A 16,023-nucleotide genomic window follows, 5' to 3' on the forward strand; every position below is an offset into this window, starting at 1 on the left:
CCCGACCCCTGCCCTCCACACACAGACACGATAAAACGGTCGCTGTATATAGTACCCGTTGTATTTAGTTACACTATTGAGCCTTGGAAATAGCATGACACATCAAAGTAGCACAAAATGTACATCAGATTGTTTCAGTAATGAATACCTACCACGTGACGTTAGTTCTCAGAACTGATTCACGAACTGATCTTCTTGTAAATGGATGTTCTGTGCCAATGGGACGTATCTCAAGTTCTTTATGCTGATCGCGAAATTCCACACCATGCCGGTGAGGGCTAATGTTATCATTTGCATGTCTAAAGTCGTTATCAAGTCATGACCACATGTTCAAAACGCGACGATGAGAAACCGTTTGTTTTGTGCCTGTGCCAGGAGACTACAGTATATACAATCGCGATCAGGTCGAGAATACCCGATGTGAAACTATCTGACAGATCAAACGACGAAAGACACGCACTATGTGTACGTTATAAAGTGTTACATTAAGCAGACTATAGTTCACAGTATTCCACACCTGGCATGTTTGGCGTCACTTTTGGATTTTGCCATTTGACAGGTACAACTATTTCTCTTGACTTTTAAATGTTTGCATTATTAACATTCACTACCACTATTTGAACGAGTAGTCAAACAAAGGGCTTGGTTTTGTTGTTTTTGTTTGTTTGTTGTTTAACGCCGCACTCAGCATATTCCAGCTATATGACAGCAGTCTGTGCATAATCGAGTCTTGACCAGACAATCCAGTGATTGACATCATGAGCATCGATCTAGGCATTGAATACGATGACATGCATCAACCAAGTCAGCGGGTGACAGAGTTGGTGTAGACATTAATCGGCATATCTATTTTGCAAATTCCTGTGTATTTGTAGGAGCTGCTAGTGACATAAAGCACGACACATCATGATTCGGGGAAGTGCTGTCTGGCTTCTTCTGTTCATGGCAACGACCCGAGCAGGTACGTTGGGGCTCTGCTTCATGTATATCGCGAAAAAATATGTATTTGTATAAATGGTTTCTTACTTTTTTTTATTAAATTGATGGTCAAATTTCCTGGGTGATACTTTAGTGCTCTGACTCTGAACAAAGTGGTATGGCCACAGATGTTTACGTTCGTTCACTGGGTCCGAAGGACCAAGTTGAGCTTATGCCATAGCGTGGCGTCCGTCCTCCGTCCGTCGTCTGTCCGTCGTACGTACGTCAACAATTTATTCAAACGACTTCTTCTTTTTAACAACTAATTGGCAATTAACGAAATTTCACTGGAAGCATTCCTAGGTGTGGGGATTCAAAATTGTACAAATGGAGGGGCTGACCTGTTCTATCCCTTTAAGGCACATCAATGTTGGACACAAAAGGCCCCTTATTCACTACTTGAACTTTGCTATTGGGGGGGGGGGGGGGGGGGGGGGGCTGATTGTACTTGTATTATTAAATTAAACAATTCGGCAATTAACTTGGACAGGTATTTCAAATCAAATGGACACTAGTTTGGTGACTGTTAAATTCTATGAAATCTGAGTGAAGGGGGGTTGTTGTAATGTAGATGCTTATTTAACAGATACTCCATTCAAGTTTAGCCTTTACTTTAGAGATGAACGATAAACGTATTTAGTACCTGGATATAATGATTACAATATGAAACAATAACACTGAAACAGATGTATAGTACAAACCAACCGATTCCAAACAATATATCAATTTCAATTGTCACCGCCGGCCATCACACACACACACACACACATACACAGCGCCCTTTCCTCATAGTATCTAATTGAGATCGTGCACAATATAGAAAAAATGGATTTACTATTACAAAGAAACTACCATAGAGCATTGATCTTCTAAAGTCTAAAGATTAACCTACCAAGAATGTTCTCCCTTTTGTTACAACTTTTTAACCCACAAAGCCGGAAATATTTCGAAAGGTTCGGGAGACAGTGTTTTCTTTAAATAAGTGTGAAGAACTTCCACAATACGTGTGACGAAATAAACTTTTAAGAGGAACAAGACGAATACGAATGTAAACAGTACAACAGACCTTATTGTGGTACCTCCCCTCCTGTTTTACAGTGTAGTTCTTTTACATTCAAAGACGGAAATACTTTCTATGTCCCTGAAAATATAAATGGTGCTTCAACTGACTGGCTTGTGTGTGGAATCCTGTAAGAAAGGGACATTGTCGCATTGTCGCATTGTCGCCCTTCCAAAAACAAGTAATCAGTGTCAAAATTAACCAGAGCGCGACAACGCGACATTTTGGCTTTTTGTCGCATTATCGCATTATCGCTTCGAATACTCTTTGACCGCCTCCGTGGTCTAGTGGTAGAGCGTCCGCCCGGAGAGCGGAAGGTCCGGGGTTCGAGCCAAGGCCGCGTCATACCAAAAGACGTTAAAAGATGTTACTTGTTGTCACCCAGTCTGGCGCTCGGCATTAAAGGGCTAAAACAAGGACTGGACGGCTCGGAGTCAGTATGCGTCGGGTATTCATGTTAAACTGCGGCATGATATCTGAGCGTGCTAGCACTATAAATCGGCATCATTCCGGACTAGTACAAGCAGCCACACACACGTGCATGCACGTCGCTATATAAGTGCAATAAACTTGTACGCGACGATAAACCCCATTTCACTTCACCTCGAAAACTCTTCACGATAAACAAATGACGCGTTGTCACATAGTCGCCACATCAAAAATGTGTAAAAAAAAGGCGTTTAAAAGATTTTAAAAATGTCGCATGGTCGCGTTGTCGCCCTTTCGATTAATTGTGCGCATGTGTAGTAAGTGAATGAATAATCTACGCGTGCGCCGAAAACGTTATACTTCTTTTCAAACTCCGGTGGTCTTTTGTTATATTAGCTTCAATGGTTCTAAAACCAAAGTAGCAATGGCAATGTGGTTTGCTTTTCTCAAAATGAAAACAAATCTTTCATCGTTGTTTTAGAAAATAGTTCATATATCGTTATTGTCTGTGTCGGTTTTCATAAACCAAACCATAAACCAATTTACACGGCAAGAAACAAACACTTTGCACACACGGTTGGTTCTGTCGTTTTAGACGGCGCAGTTCGTTGTGCGTCTCCTTAGAAGAGTGTTTCTAGGGCCCCGGTCATTCCCCACACTGAAGCACACGTTATGCTTGTGGTGTCTCTTTGGGCAAGTGACTTTGTTTGAAATACGCCACTGTTCAGCCAGCAGTGGATGGGTACCCGGTAAGATGATATGGCAATGTGTCTGTTAACCTTCTAGCACATCACAGGCAGCTTGGAGATGAGAATGACCTTGGTAAACATGCGCTTTGAGTATGATTCAGCATTGAAAAAAGTGCCATACAAATGGACTTTATTATTATTATAAATCGCATCGATAAATGCGCTGTGTAGAGTGGCGTCCCTTAGGCGTGTCAGAACCCTATGAGCGTGAGTTCTACTTCCCGGTTCGACATGATTCCGACTTCCTTCCACATGAAGCTTACGCCATAACTGAAATAGTGTTCACAGCGGCGTTAAACAATACTCACTCACGAATTTCACAATAATGGTTTTACGATGTCTATATTTGAATCACATCTACTTAATCGGAGTTAATACTTCATAATTCAGGTTACCGACGACCCTTTAACTCACATACTTAGCTTAGAGTTCGTTCACTGGGCGCAGTCATCTATAACCGTATTCTACAGGTCGACATTTAGAGTCGGAGGGTCGTCTATCTCAGGAAAGGTCGACATCGCATAGTCACTCTCGAGATCGTGCTTCTCCTAGTCGACATTCTACTGATCGTACTGCTACTAAGGGTCGATATCCAGACACAGCATCCAGGAGTCGACATTCAAAGGGTCGACATCCCAAGGGTCGACATTCATGTCATTGACATTCAGATCATTCGCCCCAACCTAGATCGTCCCGAGAACCGACTATAATGTCGCACCGACCCTCCATGCAGACAACTTTCGGTCAGCTAGATTATACCTCTGACACTTCAGATCGCTTATCTTTGGATCGATCCTTCGATGATAGACGTAGTCGTTCAATTTCTACAGAACAGCATCGACATCTTGGACGATCATACTCGACTGACTCAGCGTCAGCGATACTCATCTCGACATTACAGGGAGAGCGGATGGGGCCGGCATAATCGATATCAGCCTTTGCTATACTATACCCGTACCCTGCTCCGGATCGATATGAAGAACAGATATCGACCCTACCCTGAATACTACCCAGAGTCGACATTCTTTTCATGCACGTCCCCTACAGAAGCGCATTCAGGCCAGCAATCGCCAAACAAGTTCCCGGTCGTGATGCCTTCCCTCTCAACATCCTGTGACGGACCCTTCTACTGGTACAGCTCCTCCAGCGACTAACCCCTTATCGACTTCATGGGATCATAGAGATCAGACCGCGTTCTCGTCCTCACAGATTGAATATTCCTTACGGCGGCCTTACAGCAACGCACCGAATAGTCAGGGGTACCACCCAGGGACGCTACAACCACGATTACATCGCAGACGGCTACAGATTGAGTCGACAAAACGCCTACACTTTGCCTACTTTATGATCGCGATCTGCACAAAATCAAGTTGTACTGGACAATCCAGTAATTGACATCATGAGCATAAATCTACGTCTTGGTATACGATACCATGCTCCAACCATGATAGCATGCTGGACCGCACGATCCCGTTGGTCTCCTCTTACAAACATAGTCACCTCCTTTGACAAGCTGGAGATACTGAAGACCTATTCTACCGGGATCGACAGGAAAAGACTCACGGGTCCACGGATCGACATTCCAATGATCGACCACTAGGAACGACGTCGACATTCATGCGATCATTTTTCCAAGGATCATCATATCGGTTAGCTAGTCAACACAGAAAAGTCAGAGACCACGCTTTCTCTTAAACTGCACTTCATCGGAGCTCTTTTCGACACTGATCTCGGGCAAATGTTCGTTCATCCGGATAGGTGGAAGAAGATACAACGACTCGTGCCGTTAGCACTAAGACAGTCTTTACATTTTGGACAATGGCAGCAGTTAATCGGTCTTTTGACGTCGGCACAAGCTCTTATACAGCGAGGTTGACAACTACTGTCAATTCAGCGTTATCTGAGACCTTATCTTTAGATCAACGATTGTCGGGTGCAATAGAATCGATCCTCCAAAACAACAATCTCGAATTCAAGGCGGTCATTCTAGCGATCTTCGGGCGGCACGACTCATGATCCAGTCCGAAAACCCCTCAGTCGTTTGGTATATCAACAAGATGGGATCTACCAAGTCAGCCTTCCTGCTGGCCCTGACGATAGAGTTCTTTCAGTTGATCGATGGTTTGGACATCCTCGCCAGAGATCGACACGTTCCGGAGTCGCTTTGAAACAAGTTGTAAGATAAATGGTATCTGACAGGCACGAGTGCAGTAACCCTTTTCTTACACACCCTAAAATCGCACCTTTTTAGCATCGAATCGATGCAGTTTGTCTATTCTTATGATCTCGGTGGCGCATTAATGACGTCATCCGATGTACTGCTTACTACTCAAAAACAACGTGACCCTACAGAAAATGGTTTCCGCCATATCTTAGGATTTTCAAGGCGATGATGATAATGCAAACTAGATAAGATCAATGATTTTCACCTCAAAGAAATTACCAAATATGTACAACAATGTTTACTTCCGTTTGATATCACTACCGGTGACCGACATTTACAAAATGGCGTGGTCACTGAGAACATGACGCGGAATTTTTCAGGGGAGGATTTTCGTTGCTTGAGGGATCGTCATAAGTATTTCACGTAAGAAATCAGAAACAATAAGACAATCTGCGTACTGTTATATGTTATTTGCTATATGCAACCAAGACAAATGCAGGTAACTAGGCCTACCGTCCACAAAGGACGGAAACGTTTACGATTTCTGTTGAATTTACCTGATCATTGTAATGTATCCAATTAGACGAATGGATCTCTCAAAATAGGAGAAAATGCTACACGGTGTAGGATTAAAGCTGAATTTTGCTTTGTTTACATTTCAAATTAGTACAATATTCCGAGCACAGTGTTCGTTTCCACACCTAATTTATTTCGCTTGATTTCATCTAGATACTTTTCATTGGTGTTAAAGACCTTTTGTCATTTGATTCTAAAATGTATGAGGAATTCAGGGATGCATGTATCGCAGCTGAGTTTGAAATATAGTGATCTAGGCGTCTCATAACCCGCATATGTGAAACGTGATTTTGTAAACACTATCCAATACGGCGGAACGTTCACTTCGGCGCTCGTGTTTCCGTAGTTTCCAAAACATTCTAAATGATTTAAGGTTAATCGGCGAAGTTTCAGTATTATCATTAGTGATTTTGATGATATGATACCCGTGATCACTTATATGCTATTTTTGAAATTCAATTCTTCGAGTAATATCAGATATTTAGATTTCTAAACAAAAAGTAATAAATGGTGAATAGTGACTTAGTAATGTGTCAAAAATGGCGAGATATACGATGTACCTAATTTTCAGAGGTCGCTTTTAGTACTTTTGTTTTGCCTTAAATGACATTGAATTTTATTCGACTTCAAAGTGAGGGTTGAAGAGGAGGGTCATATATGTCGATGTGGCATCCAGGGGGTTTACACTCTAAAACACCATAACGTTCAACACAGATGCAGGTGACCATTCGACTGAAGCATGAGCAACTTATCAATGACTTACAATCAGGAAAGTAGTCCGTCATAATCTGACCTCAGTTCATCATCATTAAATAGCCAGTCATGGGCCTGGAATTCCATCTCACACATATGTTTGATACCAGTTATTTTTTTCAAATGGGTTTCTCAGCCACAGGTGTGTAAGAAACATTAGTCTTCCACTACGGAGTCACCGAAAGGCGCGGCCGGTTCAGCGTGTCCCAAAACCCTTACCTGTTCACCTCTGCCATGAGCACGTGATGTTTTAGTATTGTTTTGAAGATCCTCTTATCGATATTGCTGATCGTTCCTCATCGTGTCTTAACGAGTTCCACCCCGCAGTGGGATAGATAGCTTTGACACAGCGTAAAATGAGATGCCAAACAATTGAGGTCTTCGCCAATATGAGCGTTGGGTGAAGCTAATCGCCTGGAGTCCCCTTTCGGATTGGTCAAAAAGCCATGGTTGAATAGGTTAGCCTACTTCAAACCTATGCGGTCGTCAAAACAAATAGACAGAAAAAGACGATGTCCTATGCGAAGACACACAAACACATGTTACACCCTCACTCGCAGTGATCAACGAAACACGAATTGTCTTCGGTCGCGGAAGGTAACAATCTTAGAAATGAAGCATGTTTAGCACCGGCTTCCTCGTGTATATCTCACGGTTACAAGAAATAGACAGACTGGGGTATCTGCGACCCGCCGTCCTAACCGTGGGATAAATACATAGAGTGAGGTAGAATAAGTTTAAAATATTTGTAAATTGTACGGTAAATTGTATATTCATAAATACTTATTCCATCTCACGAACTATGCCCACCCGTCCAACCCCGCATCACAATTATCAAAATGTCGTGTTGTCGCGCATTTCAACGCCCTTTTTCCACATTTTTGTTACGGCGACAATACGACAACGCGACATATTTTGACCTTGACAAATGTCGCGTTGTCGCATTGTATTCAAAGCGTGACAATGCGACAGATGGCCAAAATGTCGCAAATCTTAAAATGTAAATTAAAAGATGTCCAAAGGTTTTTTTATGGTAGACATCTCTAAATTTGACGCGTCAGTGATAAAATGTTGTCCGATGCAGTTGCCTTATTTTGACTTGTACCATATGTTCCCGTATTTTTTAAGGTGAACAATTGACTTTCACATGCATGTGTTTGTTAAAGGTGCCACCGGTGGGGAACTCACTTTTCGTATCAGATCCTTATTGTAATAGGTTAATTATGAAATGCTTTGATGGCAGCATACCCTTCGTCATTCTTCAACGTATAATGGAGTGGAAGATATGTGAATTCAGAAGATGCCAGATCAGAAGTGATCACTGGCTCCCAATCCCTTACGCTAATAGCCGCGACCCTCCCTCCAACAAGCAACCCTACAAAGGAGTCATTTATAACATTAATTGTGACAGAGGCGACCCGTAGATTGGTGACACCTCCCGCCCAGTAGATACCCGCAACAAGGAACTTTAGACTTTTACAGCCAAAGCACACCTCTCCTCACAGACCACCAGCAAAAGTTCGCTAGCCATCAAATTCAGTTTGACAAAGTCAAAGTCCTCTCAACCAAACACTTCCCTTAAAGAAACCCCAGAAGCTATAGTAATCCGCCGTCACAAACATTTGATCAACAGATTTGAATACATCTCGTCTGCCTATGAAGAGCTATTCAAGCAACTTTTGTAATTAGTATTCAATCAGCTTGTCACAACTCTTTAATCCTGGCCTCATTACCAGTGTGTTATTGGTTATCCTTACTGTATATCTGGCCTCATTACCAGTGTGTTATTGGTTATCCTTACTGTACATCTGGCCTCATTACCAGTGTGTTATTGGTTATCCTTACTGTACATCTGGCCTCATTACCAGTGTGTTATTGGTTATTCTTACTGTATATCTGGCCTCATTACCAGTGTGTTATTGGTTATCCTTACTGTACATCTCTCCTCATTACCAGTGTTTTATTGGTTATCCTTACTGTACATCTGGCCTCATTACCAGTGTGTTATTGGTTATCCTTACTGTACATCTGGCCTCATCACCAGTGTGTTATTGGTTATCCTTACTGTACATCTGGCCTCATTACCAGTGTGTTATTGGTTATCCTTACTGTACATCTGGCCTGATTACCAGTGTGTTATTGGTTATCCTTACTGTACATCTGGCCTCATTACCAGTGAGTTATTGGTTATTCTTACTGTACATCTGGCTTCAGCTACTGGTCTTCTTGTTATCCATTACCTGTTGTTGTTAATGTTAATCTGTTAATGTTAATTTATATATATATCTCTCTTAACTTGGTTGTTGTCACTTAAGAACGGTGTAAGAATATACATCGAAACATCGCTTTTTGCATTGTACCAGAAGTTGTTATCCACAAAGTTGTACTTTTTTTTTTTAATTAACTCACCAACTTCTAGAATGCCAATGAAACAGTTAATATAAATATATGGTAAAGCATCCTACAGGGATTGTAAAAGCGGTACAAGTGCTAGCATAAGCCCCTCATTGCAAACCTTTATGTTCCTTTTATTGCAATTAATAGCCTTTATCCAATTCTTAAGTGATTTTGGTAGTATCCTTCTTGTACCGTGGACGTTGTACACTTCGTCCATTAGTTCAGTGGGTCAGTGCACATGCGTGTGTTTGGCGTTGGTTGATCAGGATAGGAGATAGCAATCTCCTATTAAATATGTATACGTATTAAATAGGAATACGCGAATACTAATAGTGAATATACTTACAAAAATGTTGTATTGATTGACTGTTATAGGGCGATGGTCTGGCGTCACCACAGATAACCAGCAATGGTACAACGCCATGAATAACGACATTGACCTGATATACCGCCGGAACTTAATCGTGGCCATCCGGGGATGCGAGGGTGCGGATATGATGTTCTACCAGTTTGTAGGGGCTGGAGAATTCGTGTATGTGCGTATGGGCGATGCTGGCAACTCGTACTCCCTCATGATGGCCAGCACTCACTGTACAGATGATGGATGTAGTGTGGCTGCATACGAAACCGACGCCCATCTGGACTGTGATAACTTTAAGGTAGATCCTGACTTCACCGCTTCATGAATGTAATTCCGCATCTGTCTCAAAATAGCACCAACGACACCATTACATAACACGGGAGGAAAATATGAAAGACATTTACTACAATAATTACAGATCTAAGTATCACGGTCACTGACCATGTACACTCAAACACATTTGCATGTTGATGATGGCACTGCGCTTCTAAATACTGAACAGCAACCACTTATAACACAAATACACTAATACAATATGTGTGACTATGTAAACATAGAGCAATGTACAAAAATGACAATACACAGAGTACAACTCTATCAACACGCTATCGATACATGCACTGAGTCTTACAGATCTATCGGTTCAAGGTGGCATCACATATATATCATGGCCTGGGGTCATGCTACAGCCCACAAAAACCGACAGCAAGTCTACTTTATCTACATAAATACACCATGATGGCCATAAACGATACATGGCTAAACCAACACCTAAACTATAACAACTCCACGCAAGTCTGGCTCATCAATGTACAATTGTTACTCACTGTATTAATTTAAAAGTCAGATTAAGCACACTTCCTACAAATCCCTACACATACAAGGCCTACACTACACATATACCAAAATACATTGATAATACATATAGAAGTAAAAGCGTCCCATTCAAAGTAACCAATAAGGTATGAAAAGCACCCAAGAGAGGGGGGGGGGGGGGGGGGGGGGGGTGGCAGTGAGTGACTGAATTGTGTTTAACGCAGCTTTCAACAGGTTTCTAGTTATATCACAGCGTGTCATCTTAAAGTGGGAGGATAACCCGATGCAGGTGATGCGCCGCACGTACAGGGTTAATGGAGCAGTTCTGAATCTCAGTTCGTTGGCATGAGATATGATCAAAAACGCCCCAGGCACAAAATGTTCTCCTGATAGTTCAAAATAAAAAGAGAGGAAGGCAAAGATTGTTCAATAAGCTATGGCCTCCCGTGGTCTGGTGAGGGAGACATCCTGGTAGACTATCTTTAAACGTCCAGACAATCAACGGAGCACATGAGAACATCTACATAACTGTGTTAAAATCCCTCCATTATCATTGACAAACGTATATCAACGTGGAAGGGAATGATGTTCATGTCTTTGGTTCAAGTTTTTCTATGAGAGGCTCATAACTTACCAATCAAACCTCGTACTATCACAGCTGACTGCCTGCTCACGTGTTCACTCTAACTAAGGTAACCTGGGTCGCTAAGAAAATAAGAAACATGTTTCTTTGTTTGTTGTTTAACGCCGCACCTAGCAATAGTTCAGCTACATGACGGTGGTCTGTAAATAATCGAGTCTGGACCAGACAGTCAAGTGATTGACATCATGAGAATCGATCTACGAAAATGGGATACGATGACATTCATCAACCGAGTCAGCGAGCCTGACCTCCCGATCCCGTGGGTTACTGAAGATCAATTCTATGGCCGGGTCTTTACGGGTACACTACATAACGTATTTGTGAGAAAAGAGATTGACGTTCGTATTGTTTGAAGATACGTCCTGCCTTCAGTTGGCACTTGAAATGTTGACATTGTTTTAGTTTTAGTACACTAGGGTGTCCACGTAACTATTGATCGGGCTTCTTTTGACACTTCCTAGCTTCATCAGCAATTTCATTTAGTTGATCTTTAAAGAACTGAATTGGCTAAGCGCCATTCTTAATTTGTCGATGGATTGACATAAACGCCAATCAGCCTTTGTAAAATTCCATCGGGGTGAAGGTGGATGATCAGTGGAATCAATCGGTTTAAGAACGATAGGGAAATGATCTCTTCCACAGAAGATACTATCGTGGACTAACCATGTGAATTCAGGAATCCGCCCAAGACAGATCTAATTGGGAATATGTACCAGAGTAAGTGTCGGAATCATCATGAAAGATGCAGATGTCATTGTCTGGTTTAAAATCCTCAATCACTTTTCCCTTTGGATTCATGGTTGACCTTCCCCATGTACCCCGAGTGATACTGCAACATGGAATTTATCTTAACGACATGTTTTAATCTGCCATTGTTAAAGAATTAAAACAAATTCAAAATTGATAGAAACAGCTGTTTGATTGAGCTGAGGCTAACGTTTATTTTGTCACGTGGCTTTCATTGACCCTCGGAAAAAGCACGTGGATTTCTTTCTTCGAAGCGGGGTATGAGGGTTTTATTCCCCGGCTAAGAATACACGAGCAGCCAGTATTCTTCGTGGGGGGGTTTAAGGGATTTATTCTTCCTCTCAGATATTTATCCCCCTCGTAGGCGGAATACATGGTATCAAGATCATCTCGTCATTTTGACATGGAGGGATGATAAAGGGCTTTATAAATGAGTTTTTATCTGTTTGTCTCGGCCTACACGGTATTGTATATCAGAGGACCCTGCTTTGCAACGTCTCTCTGTATATCCTGACATGGTCCTCTCTGTATCACATTATGTTTCTTATTGTAAATTATATCGTTCCCCCTAATTATCGTGTCATGTTATTTGCTCTATATTTTGTTATGTTTCTATCGCACATCTTGTCACTGTACATTATTTCTTGTTTACTTCTATACGTGTGGGGTATGTTAACTTTGTTTTCGCATGTCCTATTTTGTCCCTGTAAGTAAGGATGAGACTTCTTTCATTGTTCATCTGGGCCCTTATCCCATCATAAACACACAGTAAATTTTTCTCTGATAGACATTCTGGTTCCGCTGGGACAACTGGGGGAGATTCGAGGTGGGTAAGGAGTCAACGGTCGGAGAAAATCTGATGATGGAAATGGACTACAACGTCAATGGGAATGATGGCGCGTTCATGCTTAGGGCTCTGGAGACTGCAGCAACTTCTGATGACAAAAACGTAGAATTTTACTATTATATAGGTAACTATTGTCAATAAGTTATCCCACATGCCTTCAATCTCTTACAAGACATACATGTGTATATTTTCACTACAAATTGTTTTATTGAAACACTAACACACTCACTATTAGATGATTGTTAAGCCCTTGTGATATGGCGTTGTAGCATTTCGGGGCCTAACCATCATCTGATAGTGAGGGAGTGAGTATGGTGTTAACGCCGTGTTTAGCAATATTTCAGCAATATATAACAGGATTCACACACCGTACCAATGTCGGGAATCGAACCCGGGTCCTTAACCACTTGGTTCCCCCACTGCCCCTCATCTAATAGACAACATGATGCCCAGGCATACTTTATTTCTATTATTAATTCTACTATTGCCTGTATCTTCGTGTAGCTGACTACAGTGGTTCTTACTTTTAGTTTACTTACTGTCTAATATGTCCTTTTGGTCATCAAAATGTCAAGTTGAATAACAATTATACTTCATACATCAAGGTTTTGTTAAATTCATTGTTGACACATTGTACGGCACTATCTGTGGTCTGTTGCTGCACCTTTGATTCTCACCTCCAGCCATGACTGTACCCACCAAAATCGATCGCTTCACAATAAAAGCTAGGTTATATTTTTAAGCTATTGTTCAAGCGTCAACACTAAAGTTTAGTGTTATAGTTGATATTCAGGTTGAGTTCATTGGTAAAGCTAGTTTTAAGGGTTGAATGTATAGTTCAACGTTATGGTCAGCGTTAATGCAGCCTTTTTGATATGGTTCAGTGTTAAAGCTATCATGGTTCAGCGTTGAAAGTTATGGTTTAACCGTTAACATAAAGAATGCAGCAAATGGGTCAGCGTTAATGCAGCCTTATTGATATAGTTCAGTGTTAAAGCTTTGTTAACCCTAAAGCGAATGTTCGGCATCATAGGCATAGGTATCAACTAGGGTTCGGTGTTAAAGCCTGGTGTGTATAGAGAGGCATAGGCTTTGGAGTTAGGATTATGTGTTAAGCTGATGATTCAGCGTTAAAGATGACATTCGGCGTAAAGCAAGACTTTATCGCCACCGCTAACTAGGGGTCAGTTTTTGTATTTCAGCTCTTATTCAGAGATAAAACTGGGGTTGTCAAATGATTTCACTGATGCATTAGAGCGAAATGGTTCATCACAGATTACAGAAATCATGAACTGGTGCTTTTCAATCTAACATGTCTGTGCATTCTGTAACTGGATTTGCTTCTATACACTAATTTGCTGACTACTATTTACTATTGATGTTACTGTGTAGACGAGCCTCCTGTCATGTTGTCACCTTCCATGGGTGGGGGAAATATCATTACCCTCTCAGAGGACACAGCCATTGGAACGGCCATACTAACAACAGCCGGAGAAGACGAGGAAGGGGACGCCATCATTTTCGGCACGTCAGGCAATCACTCCGATATTTTGGGATGGTTCAACGATACTTATTCTACCAACGCAACTTTCGACTATGAATCTCAGAAGGTCTACTACGTAACTCTAGCGTAAGTATCATTATGTATACTAAAGAGTCTCCATAGCTATTGACGGAAGACGGTAAAAGTCATTCGCAATCAGGACTTTAATATCTCTGTTACGACATAACACCATATGTAGGTCGCCGTCTTTGTCATTGTTTGCTTTTGTCATAGGCTAGCAAATGGAACTTTCTTGCTGACGGTTTATTTATTTCGGGATTTCATTGACGGCGCTTTCGTGTGTCATCATTGCGAAACAGATATTGTCAATTCGTTTTTCATATGGATTAGATATCGATACGAAAACCAATCCAATATACTTGGTATGATATTCCGATAAATATACAAATGACATCATCTTGCAGGAAGTGCTTTTTTAAATAAGCTCCATGTTTCGATGCTATTTCGACTTGTTCAATAAACGTTTACCCAACATTCCCGGAAAGGTAAATATGTATCTCGCGATGTTTGGGTGTTTCTATACAAAAACATATATGGTTTCATATCAGTAGGCACCATATGACAAACGCCACAGTTAATTATATCACTGTATACGCATCCATACGCAGCTTCTAAAGTTACTACAGCGAGTGACAATTGTACCGCTTACACATCGATTACGATACAACCTACACCATAGGAACCTGCCTGGACAAAAGTTGGCAAGGCAAGATTAATAAGAAAAGATTATGTTGGGTTCAAGGTCATAGATGAGGCGAAACTGTGGGGCTGTACAAGTTATTATTAGAATATGAGTTGGCTGCAGCAGCAGCAGCGGCATCAGTGGGCAACTATGTTGCCAGCAGCAGAATCCTAAGTTTCTGCTGAAAAGCAATCATGAATTAAGTCACGTCTAAAGACCAAAAGATTCCCATCCACTGAGAAGCAGAGGGATAGAATAGATTCCATTTGAAGAACTTTTGATGATAAGTTGGTGATTAAGTAAATATGTATATTAGTAGCCCCCAAGAAACACGCCAGCAAGCACGCATGTGCTAAGTCCGCACCTACACTGTAAATCATGTGTTTTGATGCCACATAAAAACCTTAGATTTAAACAGGTTTCGGGTTGTGTTTAACAGGTAGACGTGTTTAGGGCATAAATGTCAAAGACAAGAATGCCCCCCTCCCCCTCCCCACCATTGAAATTCATTGTAGGTCATTATTTGAAAAGGGGATGCTTCCTCAACGCAAATCTTGTGATGTTGTACGTGCATCCGCTCAAGCTCCCTGATACGGTTGCCTAACCGTCTGTTGACCTCCTTCCTGGCCATCCTCACCGCAACATATGGTTCCATGCCAGTACCTTCTTAGAAGCATGTCAGACCATAGCACGAAGCGCGGGTATGGTGCTGATAAGTCTAGACAAATATCGGGGCGAAGCGGGATTCGAACCCACGATCATAGGTTCCTGGCGTGCAGCTCTGCTGCTTACCCCTGTGTCAACATCACTGCTCCGACAAAACATGAACGTGTGCAATCCTTTGAAGTCATCTGGTCGTAATAGACCACCCTTCTGGATAAGAAAGGTTATGTTTTAGTCTAGAGTTGTCAGGTGACGTGGCCTCCAAGGATGGGGCGTCCGATTCATGGTGCCAACCTATATGTGTCGAAAGGTTGTCCAGGTTTCCAAGCACTACCAGAGCATTGCTCGCCCCAGTAACCGTTTTGGAAGTCGAATAATTATAGGCCCGGAAGAAATAGCAGGAAAGTCGGTATTTCTAATAATTTCCATGATGGTAACCAAGTTTTGGGATGAGAGGTGCTTGCCGAAACAGGCTGAACCGGGGAGGGAGCTGCTGTAACAGGGGCAGGAGCTGAAATAAAAGTGACGAATTAACGTGGACATTAGACAGGGTTTTTTTTAAGCAAAACACGTTTAGTAACTCACTAAATGCAG

General features: G+C 41.8%; 1 protein-coding gene across 3 annotated transcripts in view; it reads left to right on the plus strand.

Moving 5' to 3' along the window:
* Positions 1-366: 366 nt before the first annotated feature.
* The window catches only part of LOC124110754 (protocadherin Fat 4-like), a 58,346-nt gene continuing 42,689 nt past the window's right edge, over positions 367-16,023 (plus strand). For 2 of the 3 annotated variants that reach the window (XM_046470138.2, XM_048386241.1), the window contains exons 1-5: positions 386-559; positions 876-961; positions 9,482-9,765; positions 12,461-12,644; positions 13,913-14,150. In XM_046470138.2, coding sequence (XP_046326094.1) covers positions 907-961; positions 9,482-9,765; positions 12,461-12,644; positions 13,913-14,150 — 761 coding nt within the window. In that variant the 5' untranslated portion in view covers positions 386-559; positions 876-906. Of the gene's footprint in view, positions 560-875; positions 962-9,481; positions 9,766-12,460; positions 12,645-13,912; positions 14,151-16,023 lie in introns of all 3 variants that reach the window. The other variant, XM_048386240.1, reaches the window with a different exon arrangement.

The sequence above is a fragment of the Haliotis rufescens genome, unplaced genomic scaffold (genome assembly GCF_023055435.1).
Source record: "Haliotis rufescens isolate VD_foot unplaced genomic scaffold, xgHalRufe1.0.p SCAF_6, whole genome shotgun sequence".
NCBI lineage: Eukaryota > Metazoa > Mollusca > Gastropoda > Lepetellida > Haliotidae > Haliotis > Haliotis rufescens.